Genomic DNA, 27765 nt, shown 5'->3' on the forward strand with positions numbered 1-27765 from the left:
ATTTTATTTAAATAAAATAATTTATTGTTAGCTTTCGAAGGCCAGTTAATTTTTTATCTTTGAATAATATTCATTTTATTTCATTTATAAGAGTATAAAAATAATCTTGTTTATACCTGACTGTCAAGACCCAACATTAATATCATTAAGAAAAAGAGCACAGCCCATAATGGTGATATTGGTAATTTCAAAACAGCAGAAGGATATGCTAAGAAAGCTAAACCAGGACCTAAGGAAAAAAAAATAATTATGAAATTATGTATATGAGCAAGAAGTTATTTGTATATTTCAACTAAGAAAAATACCTCAGAAGACATTCTTATGAATTTAAATATTCTACAATTTGTCAGTTATATCTTAGAGGGGAAAAAATGAAAGAAAATGCATTTAGAGGCAGTAAAATACATCTGGTACGTTTGGGATGTACATCATTTTATGTTGCGTTGAAGCAATACGTGTCTCCAAAGCGTTTGGCCAAATGTTGAGCATCTCTCGCAGTAGTCTTGGTCATAAATGTGTAAAATCTTTGGAAATAAATTAAAATTAAGATGAAATTGAGTGATGTTTGTTGATTGTCATGGCTTTGAAATTCCCGATATTATACATCCACTGATAAATAAATCAAGTTCTGAATATCTTAAACCATTAACTTCTACGCTACCCCAATTACGCGATTCTCCCTTCATGTCTCACGGTATCATATATGAGATGAGCCTTTCTGTCTCTAACGGCCCAAGATCATACGAACATGATCTCAATTCGGTACTCTTGCATCTTATCTTGTATTAGTACTTATACGTGCTGTTTAGTACGTATAAACTCGGAGCGTGCGGCCCTAGGGAAGAGATGCTTTCTCCTTATGTGGTCTTAAAAGAGCTAAACTCCCCTATTTTTCGAAAAGAAGAATCTGAAAACAAAATATCGGATGTAACTCACTTTTGGAGTGATAAAGATGTCAAATGGGCATCGATAAATGCCCTTATATCACTAATTTTTATCAAAATGGTTTCTTGAAATTGTATCAATGGTGTACCAAATTTGGCACACCAAATAATTTGCTGCATAAATTACTCTGGGAGGTACTTGACAATTCACCTTACAGTTTCGATTTTGCTCTCCGTGATTTCCTCGTATTTCGGGGCATGCCACTGTTTCAGTTTTGATATAAAAGTATTCTGTATCATATTTATGTAGTCATAAAAAATCTTAATTTAGGGAAAATATTAACAATTTCAAGTCTCTGTTTGAAATGAATATTCCATACAGAGAGGATTATTTGATCAACATTTCTGTATTTTTTTCCCAAATATAGTAGATTAAATTTAACAAAGTTGGCTCCCATAATTTCATTACTGAAGAAACTGTAAAAGTTGCATTTTTAGCAGTATGAAACTATTCCAAACAATTTGAATATTTATCACGAATTTAAAGCTCATAATGTCTAAGTTCGAAAAATAACTTCAAATAAATATTTATTGTATCATATTTCAGTTTAACATCTATAAAGTCGAGCTGCAACCGGTAAATTGCTTAAATCATTAGCGGTAAATTGAAAAAAAAATATTTTATGGCTACTATTCTTCGGAAAAACAGCATACACAAAGAAGCGGAATAAAAGATTTTTATAAGAAATTGTTGAAATTATAAAATTTAAAAAATAAAAGTAAAACAATAATTTAAACAATTTGCAGACATTATATTCAGATTCTTTTCCTCATTGCCTTATTTTTATTATTTTAATATCATACAGATATTAATGGATATCATTTATTTAACTGGATTTATTTTAAGAAAACTACTGGGCTTTCAAAGTAAAATATTTTTTAATAATTTCTGGGAAAAGGAAAAGTGTTTGGCTAAAAAGAAAAAGCTCTTAAAAAGCTCTTAAAAAGAAAAACAATCCTTTTGACTTGCATTTAACCAAATGAAAAGTATATAATTTTTATGTAATTTGTAAAGACTTGTTTTCAATATTTTATCATCATTTTGGGGAAAACGCGAATTCATGTTGTCTCTCGAGTCTTAAAGGAAATATTCTGATGTTTACTGTGGAATTAAACAATATATTATTGCTGCGCTTTGTTACTTATGAATGCCAGTTATGTATTATTGTGTCTTATTTACCTGAAGCAGCTACCTCACTGACAGGTTTGTTTTGTTCGTGTGCCATGAAACCAACTACAGAGAAAATGACAAAACCAGCAAACATTGATGTACCACTGTTAATGCAGGATACTATCAAGGAATCCCTTTAAGACAAAACATGAATTATATTAATGAATTGATTTCTACAAATAACCAAATAAATAATTATATACTGGGTGTTCTGTAAAAACCCAACTTAATGTATACTTTTATATTTCTTGTAAAAATAATAACATCCTAGTATTTACTTTAAGGATTACAAATTTACATATCGAGGAAAATAAAATCAAAAATATTTCATAGAAGTTTTTTGAAGGAAAATTGTCCATTTCAAATAATATTTCGTTCAATGTTCGTTTATATTTCTTGTAAAAATAATAACATCCTAGTATTTTCTTTAAGGATTACAAATTTACATATCGAGGAAAATAAAATCAAAAATATTTCATAGAAGTTTTTTGAAGGAAAATTGTCCCTTTCAAATAATATTTCGTTCAATGATGATGTAAATTAAATATTGTTGTTGTTGTTGTAGTTTATTTTACGTCGCATTAGAGCTGCACAATGGGCTATTGGCGACGGTCTGGGAAACATCCCTGAGGATGATCCGAAGACATGCCATAACAATTTTGATCCTCTGCAGAAGGGGTGGATCCCCGCTTCGGTAGCCCGACGACCTTCACGCGAAGTCGAGCACTTTACGGTAAAACAATTTAACGAGGACCAATACCGCACACCCTCGGTCCTTACGCAGACTGATCCAAGTGGTCACCCACCCGCACACTGACCGTATCCAGTGATGCTTGATTTCGGTGATCTGCTGGGAACCGTGTCTTAACGATCAGTCCACTGCGGGACGTAAATTAAAAATTCAAATAAATGTATGTACAAAATATCCATTCATTTCTAGTTTTTGGGTTATTTTTTATCTTACATGTTTGATGAGTGTTGATATCTAATTCAAAATAAACTATCTATCGGTAAACCCATTACAAATAGTTTGGCACTGCCATCTGGAGTGTATATTGAGAAATAAGTATGATTCTGGACATAAGAAATAGATTGTTTTAATTTTCTTGGCCCTTTATTTTTGAACACTCTTGCCCAGAAATATCATGAGCACGAGGAATAACTGATGAAACTTCACCCCGTCTTTTCAGTGGGAGCGAGAAAGGGGGTTAAATGGCTTATTTGAGTTAACGGAAGGGGAATTATTTCTTTTCTTATTGTATTTCTCACTTATAACAAGTGGAAAATACGCAGGAATGATGACTTCTTATGCCGAATTCAAGTGTTTTATAGACTCAGATATTGGTGACTCTTTTATCTATCTTTTATGAGAGTAGTGAGATATATTTATTTATTTGCATACATAGAAGGGTTTCTTTGTAAATACAAAGAATGGTTTAAAAACTTTTCAATTCATAATTTTGAGAAAGATAGTAAATAAATACAGTATGCTTTAAAAAAGAATTATATGAATATATTTATAATATTTTCAACATATTTATAATATTAAATGAAAAATTAATGATACAAAAAAAACTCTTCTTTTCTTTAAAGATGGGAAATATTGTTCATGATTAAGATAATGTTACACGAGGCTAAAAAGAGATTTTAAAAAAAATCATGCATGCACAGTTCAATATCAAATTGAAATCCAAGCATATTTTATTGAAATACTCGAATTATTAATAGGTTTCAAAGTAAAATCACGAAACTATAAATTAACTTGGAAACTAAAATTGCTTTTCTGCATCATCTAGAATAAAAATTGCTTTTTCAATTTACAATAAAAAGAAAATTATTCATTGTATCAAAAATTCACAAATGCTAAAAATTAAATTTATTCATCAAATTTTTAATCGGGAAAAAATATTGTATGACACATACCGTCAACCGGGGTAACTTTAGTCACTTTTTCGTGTTTTTACTTGCACATTAATTAATAAGAAAATTAATAAATGAACTTTCAACGTTCAAATTGAGTTTCAACCTGTTAATAAAGCCTAAAGAAGTAAACTGTTCAATTTTTTTTTAAAAAAATAATTCCCTTATTTATATTTTTTACTACTTTTTAAAATCTTTATCCAATGTAACCTTTGTTCAAAGCTTCGTTTTTGACCTCTCACTTATAGAAATTGAGTATTATTCCCATCTTAGACCATTGCAATCCCTTGCGCAAGACTGCTAATCAAATGACGCGAAAAATTGGCAAGAACTTAGTTTACAGATTTAAACACAAAAAAAAACTATGTTTGAAAAGCATGAGAAAATCCTTATTTTTATTCTTATGGCTTTCACACGCTAAATTTTTCAATCTAACTCGTTATCAGCTATCTCAGGGCCCTTGAAGTATTCTCATCTCATTAACTTGAGGGTATTTTTCATTTTTTGAGGTCAGCCCACTCGTAAATAGGATTATCTTTTCAATGGGGCTTGATTTTATAGGTTATATTAATGAAAACTCTAAAATGTTACGTCAAAGCAAAAAAATAAAGAAAAGCAATTATTGGTAACATTGATAGCAGGTCACCAAAGGTAACATTTTATTGCCTTCCTTATTTTTATCCCGTAACTGGATTCGTCTGCAATGGAAAGTTTGAATATAAACAGTTTACTTATCAAAACAAATGCTTCACAATAACTAAAGTGTCACCAATGACAAAATTTTTAAATTACCCAAAACTATTAAAATACTCTTGTATATAAAGTACAAACTGTTTTTAAGCCTAAAACTGCCTTTAGATTTTATTTTATTTGTTCAGTACAAAAATTAGCGCATTTTTTTTTCGGACCAAAGTTGCCTCAATTGACGCTACGAAACATATACACTTATAGTTTTTTATTCATATTCTTTAATATATATTCATCAAAATTCTGAAAAAATTAAAATTTTAACTTTAAAGTGAAAATTTACATGAGGAAGATCACCACTATCAATATATCTTTAATATATATTTAAAAATATTTCGTTAATGCGTATGATTTCAGGTGATAAGATTCTGCGATGCTTTTAAATATATTTTTGTCTCTTTTCTTTAACTTATTTGAACTAAAATTATTTCTGTTATCCATTCAATTTAAAGTAAATTTTTATTTTGAAGTAGTGATTAAATTTATATGTGAACTTTTTTAACGGGAGAAAAATTGTTGAATTAAATTCTTTTTCAAATTAAATAACTCACGTTATGATAAAAATTACCTACTAATTATATTATTACTTATTAAAAATTTAAATAATTCTTAAGGGAATATGCACTTTCACTATTTTGCGAATTTACGTCTTCATCAAAAATACCATCTTAAAAAGTAAAACCAATTTTAAAAGTAATTAGTTGAAGAAAACATTTACCTTTTCTCAAATTTAATTTTTACCTGTAAACGTTATTAGAATACTTATTGTAGCTGCCTAATGCAATTAGAGATCCCAATCCAAGACCATAAGAGAAGAAAATTTGTGTTGCTGCATCAATCCATACCTAAGTTTAAAATAATAATGAAACTTCATTCTCTTTCTATATATAATAAAAAATAATAATTTCGTCCCAAAGAAAACTTTTGCTTACTGCTTTGTGTATAGCGTTTGCTCATAATTAATTCAAGTATTAAGAAATTTGATCAATTAAATGCTAAAAGTTAAATTGATTCATCACCTTTAGATGATTTAAAAACCCTTTATCTTCTTTTCACCCAAACAAAAGTGGAAAAATATTACATATTTTGTTTGGGTCAAAAATAACGCAAAGAATATCTTATTTATTTATTTAGGAATTTTTCTTCTATTTTTTCCCATTTCCTTCTTTTTTTACCCCATTTTAAAAATAAATTGATTTGGATAGAAAATATTTCCTATTTTTGTTCATAAGTATAAAAGAACATTACTAACAGAAAACCTAAAATATGATTTGATTGAAAAACCAATTAAATGAAGTCATGCATATAGTTAAGTGACATAAACATTTTTTAATTTTATTTGTTAACTTTTAATAATGATATAACGATAAAAATTTGGTTATTTTATTCTGAAAAGAAATGAAACATTTATTTAGCTTAATTAAATTGATAATTTTTGAAGCCAAAATATATTAACGGATTATCAAAAATTTCTAAATGAAATACATAGAAAATATTTATGACCTGTTCTATTATACACTGGTTATCATAAATTAAGGAAAAATCACAAAAATAGCGATAACTCTTTCAAAAGTAAGCCAAACCGTGCAAAATTTGCATATGTTGTCCACTAAGAGTAGCTGAGTAAAATTGCAATATGCAAATTAGTGGCGCTGCACTCGGCTTACGTCATCTGCCTGGAGCATAAAAGTCCAAGTTTGAGAGAAAGCACACAAATTTTACTGTGATTGCGACATTGAAAATCTGAGATAGCCAATTCGTAATAATGACCTCTAGGCATCATTTGCCTGAAGAACTACGATGGAGAGCCATCGGGAGACTAGAGGCAGGGCAGAGTCAATCAGAAGTGGCCAGATGGCTAAATGTGAGTCCATCTGTGGTTCATAGACTTTGGAGGCAATTTCAAACCACAGATTCGGCATCTAGGAGGTTCAGTCAAGGACGGCCAACTGTTACGACCAGTGCCGATGACCGATATTTGACATTAAGTGCACGCAGGAATAGAACCGCTACTCCGACACATCTTAGATCCTCTCTTGCTGCAGCCACCGGAAGGTTGGTGTCAACGTCAACTGTGCGCAGAAGGCTCCACGAAGGTGGTCTGTATGCGAGACGACCAGCCATTTGCGTGCCGCTCACATCACGCCATAGGAGAGACCGTTTGCAGTGGGCCCGACAACATGTCCACTGGACGTCAGATCAATGGAGGCCTGTTCTCTTTACGGATGAGTCCCGGTTTAGTCTAGAAAGTGACAGTAGACGTTATTTGATATGGAGAGAACCTGGGACCCGTTATCATCCATCAAACATCCGTGAAAGAGATGCATACGGAAGAGGCAGTGTCTGTGTTTGGGGAGGCATATCCTTAGGAGGGCGCACATACCTCCATGTCTTTCCAAGGGGAACCGTGAATGCTCAGGTTTATCGAGACAACATCCTTGATGCTTATGTGCGCCCATATGCCGGGGCAATTGGTGATTGCTTCCTGTTACAGGACGATAATGCAAGACCACACAGAGCTCGCATTGTTGATGATTATCTTCAACAGGAAACAATTACTCGCATGGAGTGGCCAGCTCGATCCCCGGACTTGAATCCTATCGAGCACGTTTGGGATGCTCTAGGGAGGCGTGTATCTGCCATCAATCCGCCCCCTCAGACCCTTGCCACGCTTGCAACTGCTTTACAAGAGCAATGGCTCTCACTTCCTATTGAACTGATAGACCGCATAATTGAAAGCATCACACATCGCTGTTTGTGCTGTATTGCTTCTAGAGGCAATCATATTCCATATTAAAGGTACTTTTTCTATTGCAAACCGATACTTCCAATTTGTTTATTTTATACATGTGCTAATTTCTATACTACTATTAATGTCTGATAATTTCTTTTTATGTTGTTTAATACCTTACTATGTGTTGTATATTGTGGGTAAGTTTCATAAAATTCCATGTGTAATTTCTTGAGTTATCGCGATTTTTGTGAATTTTCCTTAATTTATGATAACCAGTGTATTTTTTTTCAAATAAGAACAGTAGTAAAAGTCAACCAAAAAGCATTATGTTTAATTTTTTTTTAAAGTTAACAAGGATCTTTTTTGAAAAGATAGTTAATGTAAATATACAAGAAATGATTTGTTATTTTACTCAAAAAATCTTATATTGTTTATGCTTCAGTTTTCATTTTTTATCAATTATGTGGATAGGTAGTTAGTAAAAATATCTATAGATGGCGCTAGTAACTATCATTAAACCAAACGACTTCAATATGATTTATAAAAGAAGATAGAGCTTTAATTACTGCGAGACTAATGTTACAACTACGGATGACTGATTGAATTATACTTAAATTGAGCACTTCCTCACATCGAGGTCATAACTCAATGAGTTGATCGAGACCAAGTATTACAGGCAAGCAATTTTAAACTCAGAAAATAAGGTGTCGAGAATGGAATATATAGCTATCGTTTAATTACTCAGCTATTAAAACAGAAACAAATTTAAATAAGTGTAAATATTTTTCTTATAAATGCTTAGCTTATTTTTGAAATCACATCTTTGAGGTTGGATATAATATTTCTTCAGAAATTATTAGCATCAATTACTTAATAAACTAGTGAAAATAAGGTAATTTATTTAAAATATATCAACTTAAATTCATTATAAATTACATCTAGAACTTTATTTTAAATTGAAATTATGAAATGCCAAGTTAGTTCAGAAATATTGAGTCACTAATTTTCCGAAATCTTAATGAGCAAAAAACAATAATATATTGAAATTTAACTAATTTTAAATTATCTTTAAGGATTTCATAATATAAATATATTTTTAAAGTTCTAATTCTTTTTTAGCTGAAAATTAGTTCATAAACTAAGAACGCTCACTAACAATTAAATATTAAAAGCAGTAATTGGAAAACATTAAATCGATTATTATTCACATTAAATCGATTGCTATTTTGTTAAGTTCTTGTTAATTTCATAATAAGTGTTAAAGGATGAATTCATAACCATATTTCAAAAAAAGAAAATAGTATTTTTAATATAAAATTATCTTGCAACATCTAAAAGGTGATAAAGTAGAGCAAAACTTATTTCATAGCTTACATATTAATTAAATAGCTAAGAATAATTAGGAAATATTGACAGAATTACTAAAATACATTATGAAAACGGAAATTGAAATCGTAATTTCCGTAATAAAAATAACTGAAATTTAATCTTTTGAATTTTAGACATGCTTTTCTCGACGTCTTTTTTTAAAATTTAAGACAGGTAAAACTGGAATGCGGTTATAAAAAAATAAACTAAAAACAGTTCCTTAAAAAAATATAGTTCCACATAAAATTTTTCTTGTGAGAAATTTTTTTAAAGAAAAATTCATTTTTAAAGCGAAAAATGCGGTATAGCAAACTCTAATCCCCTACTCTCTCTCTCTTTTTCTTTGAAAAAGTAAATAAAGCATTTAAAAAAAATTTTAGGGATAAACTGTTTTCTATAAAAGGTTTTTAAAAATATAGATATTAAAATTATCAACAGATTTGAATTTTACTTGTTGCTGATTTTGATATGATTTCGAGAAAAGGACGTTTACCTGTCATTAAACAAATAGTAATCATTTTTGCACTATTTTATTTAATTATTCATTTATTTATAAGTGTTTAAAATTTTTTCTAAATTCATTTTACGTGCATATTGTAGTCGCATTAAACTTTCAGAAAAGTAAAAAATATTTTTTCTTCTAAAACGTACTGAAATTTCTGAGTTAATTTTTTTAAAATTTGTAAGTGCATTTTTTAATTAATTATTAAGTAATTACAATACTTATAAAAGCTAAACTAAACACTTTCAAATCTATTCCTATTTAAAACTAAATTTTCTCAAACCGTATTATTCAGAAAAGTACAAAAAGTATGACTTATATAAATTATTGTAACATGAAACTATCAGAATATCTAATTAAAACTCTAATTTTTCATATATTATCTAATTTCAAAAATATCTATTTTTTTAAACTATGATATTGCATTGAAGCTATAAAATCAAAATTAAAAAAATGTTGGAAAAATTACCAATATCATAAAATATTGCCTTTATTAATCAAATGCATGATGATCTGGATTTTATCCAGTACATTGATGACAATTCGTAATTTATCTATTAAATTAACAGTAAATCATAACAGATTTATATATTGTAAATGTTTGTTGAGCTCAAATTAAGGGATTGAAATCACTTCAGATAATTATTTTGCTCATGTTAATTAACAATCAACATACAATACCTGAGAATCCTTCAATTTCTCCATATTAGGCATAATGTAAAACCAAATACCAGCCCCAGCACCAGGGAGAGTTAACCCTCTGATGAGTAAAATAAAAAGCAATAAGTATGGAAATAGGGCGGTGAAGTAAACAACCTAAAAAAAGAAATATGTGAAATTTATAAACTCTATGGTTCTAGGAAAAATGTCAATTATTCCATTTTAAGTAAAATAAAATTTGTTCGTAAGCAAGAATAAACTAAAACAGGATCAAATGAGAAAAATTAGTGATACTGAAAACAAAAATAGAGCTAAAAATTGCATTATTATTTACATAAAGTATTAAATAGACTTATGATTTATGTTAACATAGATTATTATTTATATGTTGTAATTATAAAAAAAATATCTAAAAAAATATTATGCTAGTTAAAACTATTTAGTGCAGTTTTTTCTTTAAAATTCTATCAATTCGTTTTATCACAGAAATAAAAATTCTATGTTAATGATAAATGCAGATTCCCCTAACTTCATGCTATTTGATATATGATAATTTTAGTTCATTATAATTCGAAATATGTGAGTTCACTGCATATTTTTAATCATTCTTGAAATGCCATTTTTGAAAAATGAGGGTGAATTAGTTAATTTTTATCTTTAAAATAGAGAGAAGAATTGAATAAACTTATTTTTTTTTCATTCATTTACCTTCTAAAAGACAAAACTGTAATTGCGTAATTATCGATTTTTTTGTATACTGTATGCCTATTTTACTTAAAGTATACTGGGAAATAAATTTTTTGTTGCATTTATACAAATACTTAATATTGCCTAATTCCGGTGTGAGGATTTTAAACCAAAAATTACTTCTGCTCCTAAACCTACAGTTATTTTTAGTCTGTTTTTTGTTGAAATGTACAAGTTTCAGAACGCTATAAATAAGAGGAGGTCGAGCAAATGTTGCGATAAACTTCTGGGCAAGTTTGGGGACATCATCAAGATTAAAATTGCTTGGGAATCCATTCCTTTAAATGTTATCATACGCCGTAAGAGGCGCTTCCTTATTATGACGTATTCAAAAGCACACGAAGAAACAGTTTATAGTAGGGAAGCTCTCCTAGCGGCGTATGACGACCCCTAGAAGTATGTCGCAACATTTACGAAACTATCTGCTATGTTTAGCGTTTTTAAACTTGTACATTTTGACACTTAAAGTCATTTAAAGAAACTGTAGCCTTAAGAGAGAAACCGGTTTCAGATTTAAAATCAGCCTTACGTAAGTATTTTAGATCTGTTAAAAAATATCATGCAACAGGCAAAAAAATTTCCATTACTATTGATCATATTTTGAAATAAAACATGTATTGGTTTTCGTTTCTAATATTATTTATGTAATATTATAAATAGAAGGTCTGTGAATTTAACGACTGTGTATCTGACTACAATATGCGGAAAAACCTTCCAACGAAAGAATGTATCAATTTTTTTATGCTAAACTAATACTATAACTTTCTTAAGTTTCATTTTATTTATCTTAATATTTAATAGAATGTATATTACTTTGTATCTTAAGTTGAACGCAGGGACAATGTAAAAAAAAAGTAAACGAAATAAATTGCTGCAAAATACTGAATAAAATAAATTTGTTAAAATTCCAGAAAAACTTCATTATTATTAAAAAAATTTGAAAACAAGAAAAAATCGGCAACTTATATATTAATTATCAGTAATTAATTAGAAATATTAGTTTTTATTAGTTATGTTGTTTTAATATACGTGACTTTTTCTCAAAATTACCTTTTTAAGACTTAAGTCGATAAAATATTAGACAAATATCACGTATAAGCAGATTTAGACCTTTAAAGAATTTATTCTTAAGCCAGAAGGACAAATTACGTTATTTTAAGATTAATATAGTACCCATTATATAATACCTTTAATATAATATAACCCACTCTATAGTTAATTAATTTCAAATATATAATCGCATTTGATTTAAGCTTTGAGGAAAATTAATAATGTTAAAGAAAGTTAGTTTTTACAGAGTTTTAAGTTAAACATTATCTAAAATCTACTTTGCTATTATTTCTGGGGGGGGATGCAAACAACATTTAATATGTATACCTTTCCAGTCCATTTTACTCCCTTCCAAATGCAGAAGTAGCAAAGAACCCATGCTAATGCTAACGTTCCTGCTAATGGCCACCTTACTTCACCTGCTTCGCCTAATCCACTGGTAATCTGAAGTACATTTCGCCTAAAAAAAATTTTAGCATTCAGTAGTGCCTTATACTGAAAAGCGGAAAAGCGAACAATCGAAAAGCTGTATCCTTAGAAAATATCAATATTTCGTGATTTATCAAAATTTTAGATGCCAGCTTATTTGCATTATGCTTCAGCAAATATTTTCTATGTTACATAAAATTTATCAATATTTACAATATGACCATATTCGATAATCATCATTATCGATAATATTATTGATACAGTCAAATCCCGCTATAGTGAACCTTCAAGGGACCGAAATTTAGGTTCAATATAACCGGGAGTACACTATATCCGTTACGCAGGCAATTTCACTAATGGTTCCCAAACTCCTCCCTTTTATTATGTAGTTGCAAAAAATGCGTTATTTTTAATCACTCTTCGTCTTGCGTACAAATAAAAATTAGCTGATGAGCAATCCTCAATATCAGATATGAAAACACTTCCCGACTCTCAGATAATTTTTCCTGAATTTCTGTTATTCCGCTTTTTAAACCTGTCTAACCTGCCATTTGAGCACACAAAAGTAGTTTCCATAGATGGTTTTAAGAATCGGTATATGTATTTATTTTGAAGTAGAAATTTCAAAATTATAACAAAGAAAATGAGGGGGGAGGAGGGAATCAGTCGAAGACAGAAAAAGGTTCATTATATCCAACTTCCTCACTTTTTTGGTTCATTATTTCCACTAAAAATAACATTATACGTGAATAGCAAGGCACGGGACCGAGCATTTCGTTCACTATATCCGGGAGTTCACTATAAGCCGTGTTCACTATAGCGGGGTTTGACTATGATAAACAAAATTTATCATGGTTGATAATGATTCTTGTATTAAAAAACTATCGTTTTTGATGATATTCCGTTATTATCGATTTGATATTTATTATTGTCAATAATGATCGAGACTGTTATAGTAATTATCGATAATTATCGTATACTCGATAATTGCAGTGATAATGCATTTTAAAACATTGTCATAGAGTATTTAAGAAATTCCGATATCTCACAACTTATCGATACATTGTTCATTTTTTTTTATTTAATAACTTGAATTCAATTGTTTTTTAAATTATTTATTCTGTTTTAATAATTATTTGATAATGGTGGCAATATTATTGTATTCGAAAACTACCTCTAATGATGATACTCCATGATTATCGATTTGATGTTTATTGTTGTCAATGATGATCGCAATAATTCCAATGTCGATAGTCATAGCATATTCTATAATTATCGAAAGTATTCGCTTGAATAAATTATAAAAGATAGTTATAGAAGTATTTAAAAATACCGATACTTAACGATGTATCAATATATCAGTAATGATGTACCAATATATATATTCAGTTCTTTTATTCAAAAACTTGAATTCAAATATTTTTCAAGTTTTTTTAACCATTCGCTAATTTATTAATCATTCGGTAATCATTCTTTAATTCGATTTATTAATCATTTGATAATGATCACGATAATATTGCATTTGGAAGCTATAGATATTCCGAAAGTATCGCATTTAATCTGTATCTTTGTCGATAATGATCTCGATATTATAATTCTTGATAGTTATGGTGTATTCGAAAATTATTGCATACTGGTATTTACCATATATCGTGCGAATACATTATTAAAAATCGTGAGAATACGGTTATTAAAAATATACATATATACTACACGATAACTGGTATTAAATTGTTTAGATGTAGAATTGTTAGATTGGTAGATAGTATATATATATACATACATACATACATATATATATATATATATATATATATATATATATATATATATATATATATATATATATATATATATATATATATATATATATATATATATATATATATATAATCTGCCAATAAGTATTTGAATACGTGTGATTAAAACGAAAAACAAACTTTATTCTTTATCAATATTTGGTAGAGCCTCCACAAGAGGCAATTACAGCGTGAACCCTCCGAAGCATACTTTCCACAAGTCCTTGTGTGACGGCTAGTGGTATTTTCTTCCACTTGGCTTGGAGAAGACATGTAAGTTCCTTCACCGATTTTGGACGGGTAGTACACAACTTAATTCGGCGATCATGCTCGTCCCAGAGGTTCTCGATAGGGTTCAGATCTAGGATCTGGGCAGGCCAGTGCATTCGATTTACCCCAATGGCACCATACCAAGCCTTGGTGACCCTTGCAACATGAAAGCTGGCATTGTTGTCCTGGAAGTAGCAGGGGTCCACCCAGTAAAACTGCCGCAACGTAGGAAGCACATTGTCATTATAGGTAGTGCAGTAGGCATCGGCGTTGAGCTTACCATGAATGGGGACCAAGGGTCCTAATCTATATCAGGAGAAACACCCTCAGACCATAATTCCACCTCCGCCGAACTTGACAATTGGCACAATGCATTCAGGCAGGAGACGTTCTCCAGACAAACGCCAGACCCAGATCCTGCCACCCGAACGGCAGAGGGTGAACCTTGATTCGTTGCTCCAAAGAACTGCTTTATACTGATCTACGGTCTAATTTCGATGTGCTTTGCACCACTTTAACCAAGCAGTGCGGTTGGACTTTGTGATCAAAGGCTTATGGGTCGCAACACGACCATGAAAACCAAGCAGATGTGCTTCCTTACGGATGGTATTAATTGTAACAACACTCCCGGATGCCTGTTGAAACTCCTGGAGTGTGTGGGTCATCGGCAGGGTGCCGTTCTTCCGAATTTTTTCTCTGGACAACACCCGTCGGTCTCTATCTCCCAGTTTCATTGGTCTTCCGATTCGGGGAACATTCCGACACTCACCGCTCATCTTCCACTTCTTACTCACATAAGCAACTGCGCGATTTTGGGTAATTCAGCTCGGTTCAATATGTCCCTTAAGGATTGGCCATTTTTGTGATACTCGACAATTATACCTTTTTCGAGATCAGAGAGCTCCGAACTGCGTGGCATCTTGCATGAGACTAATGCCGATGTTGTTCCCTACACGATATATAACGGAGGAGGGCATGACGTATCTCAGGACCGCAGATATAGCCGCTTGCATGGGTGTCCAAATACTTATTGGTAGATAGTGTATATATATACATATATATATATATATATATATATATATATATATATATATATATATATATATATATATATATATATATATATATATATATATATATATGTATATATATATATATATATATATATATATATATATATTTCGAAGGCTTTAATTTACTTTTAAAAACTTAGGTTTTTCTAATGTTATTTTGAATTTGCGAGTAATTATTAAAAAAAATCATAAAACTTATGAAATAATCTTCAACTATTCGGAATTTAACGAAAAGACAAGAGTAATTGATTTTGGGAACTATTCAAACAATTGATGTATGACAACTGAATACTTATTCCATGAATATATATTCCATCCACACATTATATTCATACTAATAATCTCTTACAAAATATGGCAAAGTATTTTCATACTGACTTTTCAAACTGAATCATAGGATAAAATATTTAGTACAAAACACTATAACAACAGTTTTGAAATATTTAAAACCGCATGTTTCCCATGCACTGTAAACTATTGCAGATAAAATTACGGTAAGAAACTGTCATTCAGGATGCCAGTACTTTTTACCGTAAAATCCATTTTAAAAGGAACATGTTGCAGAATAAAAACTCTGATATTGCTCTAATTAAAAAAAATATAACTGTAAAAATTATGATATAACATTTTACGGTAAAAATGGATATTACGATAAAATGACTTTTACAAACGAGGTAACCAAAGCTTTGGTATTTTATACCGTAATTTGATCCTATATTATTTACAATGAGTACGTAAAGATAAGTAAATAACTGTATGTTTTATCAAGAAATAGTTTATTTTAAAACCAAACAGTAACACTTTCTTCGATTCAGAAGCACATGCTCAAATTGATTCAATTTGCCATGGAAGACTTAAGTAAAACAAAGGCAAGGAATTTTTCTTATAAAAGTTTTAAAAAATTGTAACAATGTACGATTTTAGAATGTACTAATAGTAACTTGTAATTTAAAAAAGAAAAAAAAAAGAATCATACATCAGAATTATTTAAAGTTGCTTTCATATGATTTCAAGTCTTGATTATTCAAGTCTTTCATAAAATCAAAGCTAATTTCGAAAGTTGAGTAAAACAATATTTTCGTTCCAGGAAAATGAAAGTATGACAGGATTAACATTAATATACCCCTGAATCTTTTTCACTTTCTTTCTTTTCAAAATTATTAACATCAGGCAGTCGCGATGACTTAGTGGTTACAGGAACTGAACTACCGTTGAGAAAAACTGGGGTTCAATCCTCAGTGGTGTCTTGAAACCATTTATATCGAAAGAATCCAGTTTATCTGGGAAATAAGGATGGCATTCTGCGCAATGTTGACTACATTGGCCCAGTCTTAACATTCATGACTCCCTTGACCTACTACAGGCTGTTGCAGGAATGCTTTACTTACTTTTTATATAATTTTTAAAATTTATTAACAATTTTTATCTATTCTCACATCAGTTTTTCTTATCTTCTTCGTGGAAAATATTGTCTTTGAAAATTATATGAAATGCTATTATTTTTTATTTTTACCTCTTTTAAAGCAATGTAATTTATCAAGTGTCAATTTAAAAAATTATTAATGTAATGTAAACGAGTTTGAAATCAGCACAGGCACCAATTGTTTACCAGAGATTTTCCAAAATTTAGCAGCCTAAAATATAATTTATTATTAAAAAAACAATTTGCAATGGCACTGTAAAAATTTTTGTGCATAGTTGCAACCATCTTCGGTGCTGTGAAAAACAAAAATTTTTTTACAGTGCATACAGTTACATTTTTTATTTGCTTTTTCACCGTTATAGTCTTACTTATTTACTCATGCATTTTTTGTTTGTTTACTTACTTACTGATAACACATGTTTTCATGAGCATTCGAATTAATTTTTGGCTTCATTGCAAAAACATTTCCTTTTAGAAACAAACACAGTTTTAGTAATATTTTGGCATTTATTCCTTTAAACAATTATTATTTCTTCAATAAAAAAATAAAAGTAATAAAAATGATAAAAAAATAAAGGTAATAAAAACTTAAAAAGCATAAAGTGAAAAAAAAATAACAAAAAAAAATAAATTAAAAAAAAAAAAAAATAATATATATATATATATATATATATATATATATATATATATATATATATATATATATATATATATATATATATATATATATATATATACAGTCTCCAGGCGTAATCACGTAAAATAAGAAAGATAAAAAAAGATTTTCAGTAATCACATGATATGAATTTGAAAAACTAGAAATATAAATTTTTTGCATACTCCCAATACTCCTTAACTGGACTTCTTACAATATTTGCCATGGATGCGTTCAGAACACTTTTGGTGGTGTTGGTTACAATTTCATATTCCGAATGGCAAAGGGGAGTGTTCCACCAGTTGTCACAAGTTCTCCATAAAACGTCCCATCTTAGAGAGTTGAAAATGTAGTAAAGTGCCCATGAAAGTACGACAATGTAATATGTATTTAACCAAAATGCCATGACAGCTGCTGCATAACCAACACCTACAAAAATAAACAAGCATATGTGTATTTTATATTTGTAATTTAAAAGTTGCAAAAAAAGTTTATATAATGTCGATTAAACAGAAAAAAAAATGAAAATTAATGTTTGAAGACCATGGTGGAAGAACAGTTTGTGTTCATGAAAGCTGATTTGGAGAAAAAACGATTTTGAGCTTGGAAAAGAACGGTTTTTGATCAAGACGGCTCATTTTCATTGTGTAATAACTCCCAGGGGGAATCGATTTTTCACGTTATTGATTTTTCAAAACTTGGTAATTCTTTATATACAACAGATTGTGATCCAAACGTTATGTTTTTGGAAAAATGAACATAAACCATTTTTTCTTTGTCTAGTTCCTACTAACACCGTTATAAAATTTTAATACAAATAATCTGGTTTTTAAATGTAATGACTGTTATTTTCTAAACATCTATACGTAAACTTGAAAACTTATTCAGGGCTTTTACGAGAGCTATTTCTAATAAAAGCCATTGCAGACTTTAAAATAGAGAATCAATCAATTTAATACAATAATTTGGCCATTTCCGTATTTCCTATAATTTCTGAAAGACAGATGTAGAAATTTTAATGCTGAAAATTAAATTACATCATTATTTATCTATGTTGGGCCTACTAATACTACAGTCATGCTATTTCTCATATTTTTGAGTAATTCAGGCTTTGCAGTAAAGTGTTTGGACTTGACCAAAAAAAAAAAACCTTATATTTTATTACTTAATCTTCCAAATTAAAAACTATTACATAATTTGCTTGAAATTTAAGACGCCTTAATGAGTGATGTATCTATGAAGATGAGCTAGTTAGTCTCAATGCTTTGCCCCGGAGTTTTCTTGTCTTCTGCATAGGATAAAAAATTAGTAGGCTACTGAGTTGAATATAGTTAGTCGTAACTCGTGAACTCAAAATTGGATCAACTATTCAATGAAGAATTTAAAATCAGTTATCAAAAAGATAAAAAAATGGCACTTTTAGTTGCACTTAGAAATAAAATTTTAAAAAAATAGAACTTGACTGAAGTTCCCCATCAAAAATAGTTGTTTTTTATGGACATTTGCTTTATTTGGTTTTATATGAAACAAATGTTTACCTTTTGTTGCTCTTTAAATATTATAGAAAAATTGATTTAGAAAAATAATTACGATCAAATGTCCCAAGAATACGAAAGAGCAATTAATTCAGTGTCCCATCAATCCCATCTCCGCTGATAATACAACAATATTTTCTCTTTTATTGTTTGCAGGATAATGCTAATTACAAATTTTTATTTAGGATTAAATAATAACTAATCATATTTGTATAATTATATGAAGATTAAAAAGAATTTTAATCCGTAATGGATTAGTATAAAAAAATGGCATAAAAAATGAAGTGTTTTTTTTTAAATCTTCGTTGTGTTTTTGCAATATTTAGGTGAATTTACCCTATTATCTTTTGTTTAATGACCTTGCTGACAAACTGTAAATGATTTCATTGAATGGGAAAAAATGTAGGAGGGGTGAGAGAATGCTGGGGATATGGGTGGAAGGACAACATTGACGTCATGATTAATTTAATGAGGAATGTTTTCCTGCCTTTCAGTGGTTAACGACATAATGAGATCCCGACGAAACATCTAAATAGGATAGGCTCACGCATGGACTTTACACTAACTTCGTTTATTTTAATGGACTTTATACTTTCATTTAATTCAGAGAAATCAATTTCACGATTAGCGGCTTATGTACTAAAGCACTTACTAATAGCCTAAAGAAAACACCGGCGGAAAAGGGAGTTTATTTCCATAAAGAAGAAAAAGAATTTCAGATTTTTTTTCCTCTTATCAACTCTACTTAACATTGCGTTGGTGAGAAAGAGGGGAATATCTTTCGAAGCTTATGCTAATTTGAATGGAAATTTTACAATAAGTTTAAAGCAGTCATGTTCTTTGTCTAAGATTACCAAACTCAACTTTTACTTCATTATGTAACATAAAAAGCTTCAATTAATCTTTTAATGTTAATTCTTTTCTGAATATCCTTTTCTTTTATTTTATTTATCAAATCGAAACACTTTCTCACACTTTTAAATTCACATCCTGTCCTTAAATCTATTTTTGGCTCAACTATGTATTAATTGAAAGGAAGACATTTTCCCCTTTGCTTTTTGTGGGAATCTTGCGACCTATTTCATAAAGCAATTACAATTACTAAGTTTTCCCTATTTCCCTAAATTAAGAAATTTTACGGATTTTACAGTGCAAGATTTACCCTAACATATAATGAAGAAACACAACTTTTCGTGTGCACTTTCATGACTGCTCTGTCTAATAATTAATAAATAAATTATATATAGTCTAGAGGATGTCTACTGACATCCTCTGGACCTCCATCTATATATATATATAAATATATATATATATATATATATATATATATATATATATATATATATATATATATATATATATATATATATATATATATATATATATATATATATATATATATATATAAAATATCTGATTAATTTAGTCAAAAAAGTGTACAATTCTTGCTATAAAATGTATCAAGTTTGATTATTGTGTCAATTTTTAGAAAATACTCCTTAAATATGACGCTGTTTAACATTACGGAAATAATGATTCAGCTGCATGAAGGTATAATGATTCAGCTCTCAAAACTTAGACAAAACGATGTATTAATCAGACCTTTCCGTAGATTTAGCTGCAGGAAATTTTAAAGATCAATAAATTACTTTTTTTTATAGCAAACGAGTTATCATTATTAAAAAAGAGGCGATTTTAATTATTTTTAAATTTCTGTTATCTATGAACCAAAGCATAACGATTTCCGTTGATCTACTAGTCCTTAATCATAGCAACATTCTGAGGTCATTCAAATTTATGGTAAAACAATTCAAAATGAAATATAATAAGATACAATCAATTAAAAATTTGTCCAATATTTTTCTTAAGAAAAGGAGAAGTATTCGATTAAAATTAAATTATTATTATTATACTAAAAGATCTTATTATGACCATTCTGAAAAAAAAATTCATAATTCATTATAATTTTATCCTAAATGTATTATATTGCACTTTAGCTTGAATATCAAAAAAAAGAGTGTTAGTTTTTTAGGTTGCCAATTGAATTATTAAATTTTGAATTTTTTAGCAGTAAAAAATAAAAAGGAATTATTTCTGTTATTGGTAAATGATGTGTTTTTGTGGTGGCTGTGCAAAAAATATAGTAGATAGTGTAATATTTAACTAAGTAAACATATAACTGTGCCTTCTGTTGTTCTAGAAAAGCGAAAACAGTATTAGTAAATATGAGATATAATAAAATCGCAATAGTTTTTTCTCTTTTCTCATAATTAAAAAAACATTTTTATTTATCAAGACAATGCGTAATAATTATATTTTCGAGGCTACTTTAATCGAAGTAGAAATTGTGGCAAATTAGATCTCCAGATTGATGTAATAGGATTACCAATTTTATTTTTATGGTCTAAATGATTTTAATAATTAAACCATTTTCTAAACAACAGCAGACACCACATTAATTTTTAACTTCATTAGTTTTTTTTTTAAAAAATTTTTAAAAAAAAGGAAAAAAAATATTAAAGAAACATTCTCACTAATCAGGACATAGCTTATACTTTGACCCAAGCTCTCCAAATTGTTGCAATATATCCTAACAGCCCAACCTATTTTTATGTTCAGACACGTTGCTATATAATGAGGGATGCTATTTACTAATGCCTTACTGTTAATATACCAAGCAAAAATAATTTTGAAGAAGATGATTTGTTCATTATCTAGGCATCTACTACAATTAGTTAATAAGGAAAGTTCAACTGAAAAAGAGCCAGGTCCAACAGTCCACTGTATGACTAAGAACAGAAACTAAGAGCGTAACTTTAAAAAAAAAAAGACTAGTTGCAAGATTTTGCTGACGTCAAACAAAAAACTAAGCTTTCCTGAATGCTTAGTCAAAAAGTGTATTTTTCTGATACGTAAATACTAAAAAAAGTAGAATTTTAAAAAAAGTCTTACTTTTAAAATTTGATTTCTCATGAACTATTCGACCGATTACTCTCAAATTTTGTATCTTGCCATCCAAACTTGATTTCTTTAGGATGATTCAAAAAATTGTTTACCTTACAATTTAAAATTTTTTCGAGTATTATTAGCTAAAATAATAAAAAATAATAAATATTAACTAAAATTCATTTTTGCATGGAATTATCTTTGGATATAATTGTGTGTATATTTTATAATTGTGTGCAAACATTTTTCAATTCGCTTAAAAAGTTCTCGAGTTATGGCGGATTGCACAGAAAATAAAATTAACACTATGAGGTCCAAACTATGGATCGCTCCCTATATTTTGAGGGTCTAAATCCGTAAAAAGGAAAAGCTATGTTTATTCTGAGAAAGTATGTTTTTGTGTCTGATTTTATAATTTAAAATATCGTCTGTACTAATTAATTAATATATTTGAAATTGCCCCTTCGAACCATTTAGATTGAGTCCTAGAACGTGAAGATCCGATTACTAGATCAAAAGTCATTTAGGGTGGTTCGTTTATTTTTTGCGCACTAAACATTAATTTTATAAAGTACAAGGAAATTTCTGCAAAAATAAGTGATAGACTCAACATTTTGAAGCACGTTTCTTCTTTTAGTAGCCTTTGAAACTTTAAATAAATGCTTTGCTCATTTACTAAAAAACAAGCATTTGTGACGAACAATTATCTGAAAAGCCTATGACTAATATTTAAAATTGCAGTAGACTAATTATCACAGAAGAAAGGAGATAGAACACAGAGAGAGAAAACGAAACATCCATGTCCTGAGCGGGATTCGAACCCGCAACCATCGGCTCCGCAGTCAGGCGCGCTAACCATTCGGTCCCCTGATCGGCTATTTTAGGAACATTTAATGCATTTTATTAAACTTATTTAATATTTAATTCAACACATAATTATTCCTATTGAATAGAATATTTAAAAATGAAAGCATTTTTGAATTGCTTTAAAACATTTTTAAACAGAGATAACATCGCTCATGGGCTGCAATAGCGGCACTACTCAAAAAATCATGTTTTGAGATAAGTGGGTTTAAAGTTTTCATTGCTTAGAAAAATGCATAAGAAATGCTTTCGCTTGCTTAAATGAAGATTACCTTCAAGTTAAATTATGAGTTGTGCTAGTATTGCTGCTTATAGAATGTGTATTTTCATATTTACACCTGTTCTTAATCCAAATCGCGTGTTTTTTTAGTTGTGCCACTATTACAGCCAACGAGCGACATGCAGAATTAAAATATTGAAGAAATTACATAAAATTTTCTTTTTCAAGAATTTTCAAGAAACATAATTCCGCATTATTCATTGAAATTGAAAAGGAAAATATATTCGTAAGTAAAGCATTCAGTTGATGTTACAAAAGCAGTTATAAAGGACGTATAAATTTAGTAGAAGTATATATTTTATATTTAGTATATATTATATATTTTTTCAAACTTCATTAGCTTAATGACCATATGTAAATGAGCACATTTATATTTATTAGTTGTAAAAATACTTAATTCAAAATGCAAAACGTTTCTAATAAGCAATATTTTTATAAAGAAAAAAGTTAAAAGGGATTTGTGATATTTGTAACTTTTTTATTGCGTAACCTTTGAAATTTGTTATAGCAAAATTTGCAGTAACAAAATAGTAAAATTATAAATCAAATTCCAGCAGCAACACATGCGATTCTGTTGCGTTTACCATCAGAGCTGAGGAGGGCTTTGTCATTAAATCACATAGTGCTCTATTTTTTTTTTTATTATAAGTGGGATTTTTCCTGACATAAGAGGAATGCTTTTCTACGGGCCTGTTAAAGAGACCAATTTTAAAATACCTTTATAGGATTAAATTACAAAAAGATATTTGATAAATAAAAGTTATTCCTGAAATATTATAAATCACAAAACATTTTTCGATGTATCAGAAATACAAAACATTTAAGTGGGGTCTTCACGGATCACACTTTATATACATAGTACAAACCACTAACCCAAGGCCAAGCACATAATTCTCTTTTTCAAGTCCTCATCTTTTTAATGGCCGTTGTAGAAATGCCTCATAATATTCGCCCAGTCTCAGACAAAGTGGAAAACGCCTGAGCCTTCCCACCAAACTTCCACGTCCGACAATTTATACGTAATACATTTATGTATACGTATAATAGCATAATTGCGAAAAAAAAGTGTTTTTTTTTTCAGCCAAAAAAATTATTTATTGCCTTTTGTGAAACGCATATCAAAAGTTCAGGATTCTTTCAGTTATATATTTAAAGTAACCATATAAGAATTTTTTTTTCTTATTTTATAGACGAAAATTTTTGTATATCGAGTCAAAAAAACGAATAGTAGTAAACGAGCTTTTAAATTGCTAACAAAATTTACTTACCTTTGAAAAGTGGACATATTTTCCATACCCCTAGCCCTCCAATGCTTAAAAATTGGCCTAATGATGTTTCTAATAAAAATGTAGGAATACCAGCTAGAAAAAGTGTAAGTAGATATGGTATTAGGAAGGCACCTGCAAATAAAAAATAGAAAGCATTGTAAGGCTTGAAAAGTAAACACAGGATTATAAAATAAATTATCCAAATTTTAAGTTGAACTGAAAAAGTCATGCATTTTACAGATGCGTTAATGTAAATATGTATTACACAGGTAGTTTGATAATGACTGCAGTTGCCGTATATCTTTATAATCCTTGCATACAGTGAAATACCAAAAGTATACACATTAGCGATTGCAAATTAATACTTAAGTAGGGAAGAGACAAAAACTATTTACAGATCTAACTATTCACCACTGATAAAATTATGACTAAAAACATCAAAACATGTTTCATTGCCTAACAAAACTTAGAGGGGTTTCTAATAATTACCTTCAAACTACTCTATGTTTCTCCCCGCAGGCAAACGCGTATTGATATTTTTAGTCCAATCTTTCCTTCGTTACATTTCGAATCAATTTTTTTCGATTTCATTACCACGTGTTATATATATATATATATATATATATATATATATATATATATATATATATATATATATATATATATATATATATATATATATATATATATATATATATATATATATATATATATATATATATATATATATATATATATATATATATATATATATATATATCCTGAGTGGCTGAATTATTATGACCACCTGACAATTTTATGCAAAATGAACTAATGCGTCACAGTGTTGCCTTTAGAGGGCGAGATAGCTACGAAAAGGGAATGCAAGGCAAGTGAACTATTAATTGCACTGTGTAACGCGCTAAGATATTGGCAAAAAATGTGACTAACTGAGTTTGAATGTGGAATGATTGTAGGCGCTCAAGGCGTCGAAACCAGTATCACCAAAACAACTGCTCTTGTGAAGTATTCGAGAGCAACAGTTATTAATGTGTACAGAAAGTGGACTACCAAGCAGAAAACCATATCTCAACGTCAGGCTTGTAGTTGTCATAAGCTACTGAATGCGCTAGCTGAAAGGAGACTTGCCAGAGTTGTCCAGTGCACCAAAAGAGCAACAGTACGTCAAATAGCGGAGAATCTTAATGAATGTGAAACTGCAAACATTTCTGAATGAACCGTGCACCGCACATTACACCGCATATGCTATGAGAGCCAACGATCTGTTTGAAAGCCTCTGCTGCCAGCCTTCAACTAGAGCAGAAGTCTCCAGTTTGCAAAGGAGCATAAGGATTGGACAGTAGATGACTGAAAAGGGGTCAAGTGGTTTGACGGATTGTGTTTTTAACTACACCATGTAGATGACAGGGTTCAAATATGACGAAAACAGCAGGAAAGTATGGAACCAAACGGCATCGCCACAACACTTCAAGCTGGTGGAGGCAGTGTTATGGTTTGGGGATATTTTCTTGGAATTGCATGGATTCTTTGATTTCTGAGGAACAACGTCTGAATGTCCAAGTGTTATCGCAGATCAAGTACATCCTGTTATGTAAATAGTTTACCCTGCCAGGAATGGATATTTACAGCAAGAATGCTCCTTGACATACAGCTCGTATTGTCGTTACATGAATATATATATATATATACACTACCGGTCAAAAGTTTGCGAAAATTTTTAAATCTGCAAAGAAAAGGCCTAAATTCAAATGTTCATAGAACTGCGAAAAATCATTCAAATGGCATGAAAATTTGATATGTTCTGAAGTGAACCCTCTACTGTTAGTTACATATGATCAAATTGCAATACTTTGTTTTTTGCGAACTGAATCCAGCTTTTCATCACGGATTGTTTTTATGGTGAAAAAAGTTGTTAAGTTTGAACACTTGCCAAACTTGCAAAATATATTTTTTGTACTTTCTGTTAATAGAAAATAGTTATTTGAACAGTTCTACGTAAGCCCTCAAAATTTCAAATCGATTTGATTTTTTTTGACGAAGTTATAGAATTTTGAAAAACATGTGTACTTCTCTCGATTTTTGAGCATTCCACATATGCAGTCTTCTGGTCTATACATCTTCTATCAAAGAACTTTTTAATCTTTATGTTTCTATATTTTCAAATAATTAATATTTATCATAAAACAAATACTCTTATTCATTATTGTAATTATTATTGTTTATATTTATTGTTTATATTTATTGCTTACCTGTATTAGTTTTGTTGTGACATTTTTACTTTATATTAAATTAAATTAAAAAGTTATAACAATAATTACATAAATAATTCTAAAAAAATAATAACAATAGTATAAAAAATTTGCATTTTTATTAAACTATTTTATTTACAACAGGTCAAATATTTAACATATTCTTATTCGTATTTTGTAATTAAATTAACATTTAAATCTTAGATTCCTCGAACCATCCACCTTTTGCTTTTATTATAGCCTTACATATGCATAGCATTCGTTCTAATAAACCATTAATCACTTCAAGTGATATAGAGTTCCATTCCTGTTGTAAAATGTCCCATAACTGACTTCGATTCAAATATCAGAGCATCGTTTGCAAGAACAAACAAATTTTAGATGAAATGTGACATCTATGAGATATTGTTTTAATTATATTCATAATAAGTTCCTTGTAGTAACAATAATTACAATAATAAATAAGAATATTTGTTTTATAATCAATATTAATTATTTGAAAATATAGAAAACATTAAAATTAAAAAGTTCTTTGGTCGAAGATGTATAGACCAAAGGACCGTAAATGTGGAATGCTTAAAAATCGAGAAAAGTACACATGTTTTTCAAAATTCTATAACTTCGTCAAAAAAAATCAAATCGATTTGAAATTTTGAGGACTAACATAGAACTGTTCAAATAACTATTTTCTATTAACAGAAAGCACAAAAAATTTTTTTTGCAAGTTTGGCAAGTGTTCAAACGTAACAACTTTTTTCACCATAGAAACAACTCATGATGAAAAGCTGGATTCAGTTCGCAAAAAACAAAGTATTGCAATTTGATTATATGTAACTAACTGTAGAGAGTTCACCTTAGAACATATCAAATTTTCATGCCATTTGAATGATTTTTCGCAGTTCTATGAACATTTGAATTTAGAACTTTTTTTTGCAGATTTCAAAATTTTCGCAAACTTTTGACCGGTAGTGTATATATATATATATATATATATATATATATATATATATATATATATATATATATATATATATATATATATATATATATATATATATATATATATATATATATATATATATATATATATATATATATATATATATATATATATAAACACAAATTAACATG

General features: G+C 29.2%; 1 protein-coding gene across 1 annotated transcript in view; it reads right to left on the reverse strand.

The window, feature by feature from the left end:
* Gat (sodium- and chloride-dependent GABA transporter) overlaps positions 1–27765 on the reverse strand; it is an 82357-nt gene that overhangs the window by 11407 nt on the left and 43185 nt on the right. The window contains exons 2-8 of the mRNA XM_087155399.1: positions 24386–24517; positions 17678–17921; positions 12171–12303; positions 10068–10202; positions 5524–5627; positions 2125–2249; positions 117–229 (exon numbers count right to left, since the gene is read on the reverse strand). Of these exons, the coding sequence (XP_087011525.1) occupies positions 117–229; positions 2125–2249; positions 5524–5627; positions 10068–10202; positions 12171–12303; positions 17678–17921; positions 24386–24517 (986 nt within the window). The remainder of the gene's footprint in view (positions 1–116; positions 230–2124; positions 2250–5523; positions 5628–10067; positions 10203–12170; positions 12304–17677; positions 17922–24385; positions 24518–27765) is intronic.

Source organism: Parasteatoda tepidariorum, chromosome 11, assembly GCF_982258835.1.
Source record: "Parasteatoda tepidariorum strain Cologne lab strain chromosome 11, Ptep-v5.0, whole genome shotgun sequence".
NCBI lineage: Eukaryota > Metazoa > Arthropoda > Arachnida > Araneae > Theridiidae > Parasteatoda > Parasteatoda tepidariorum.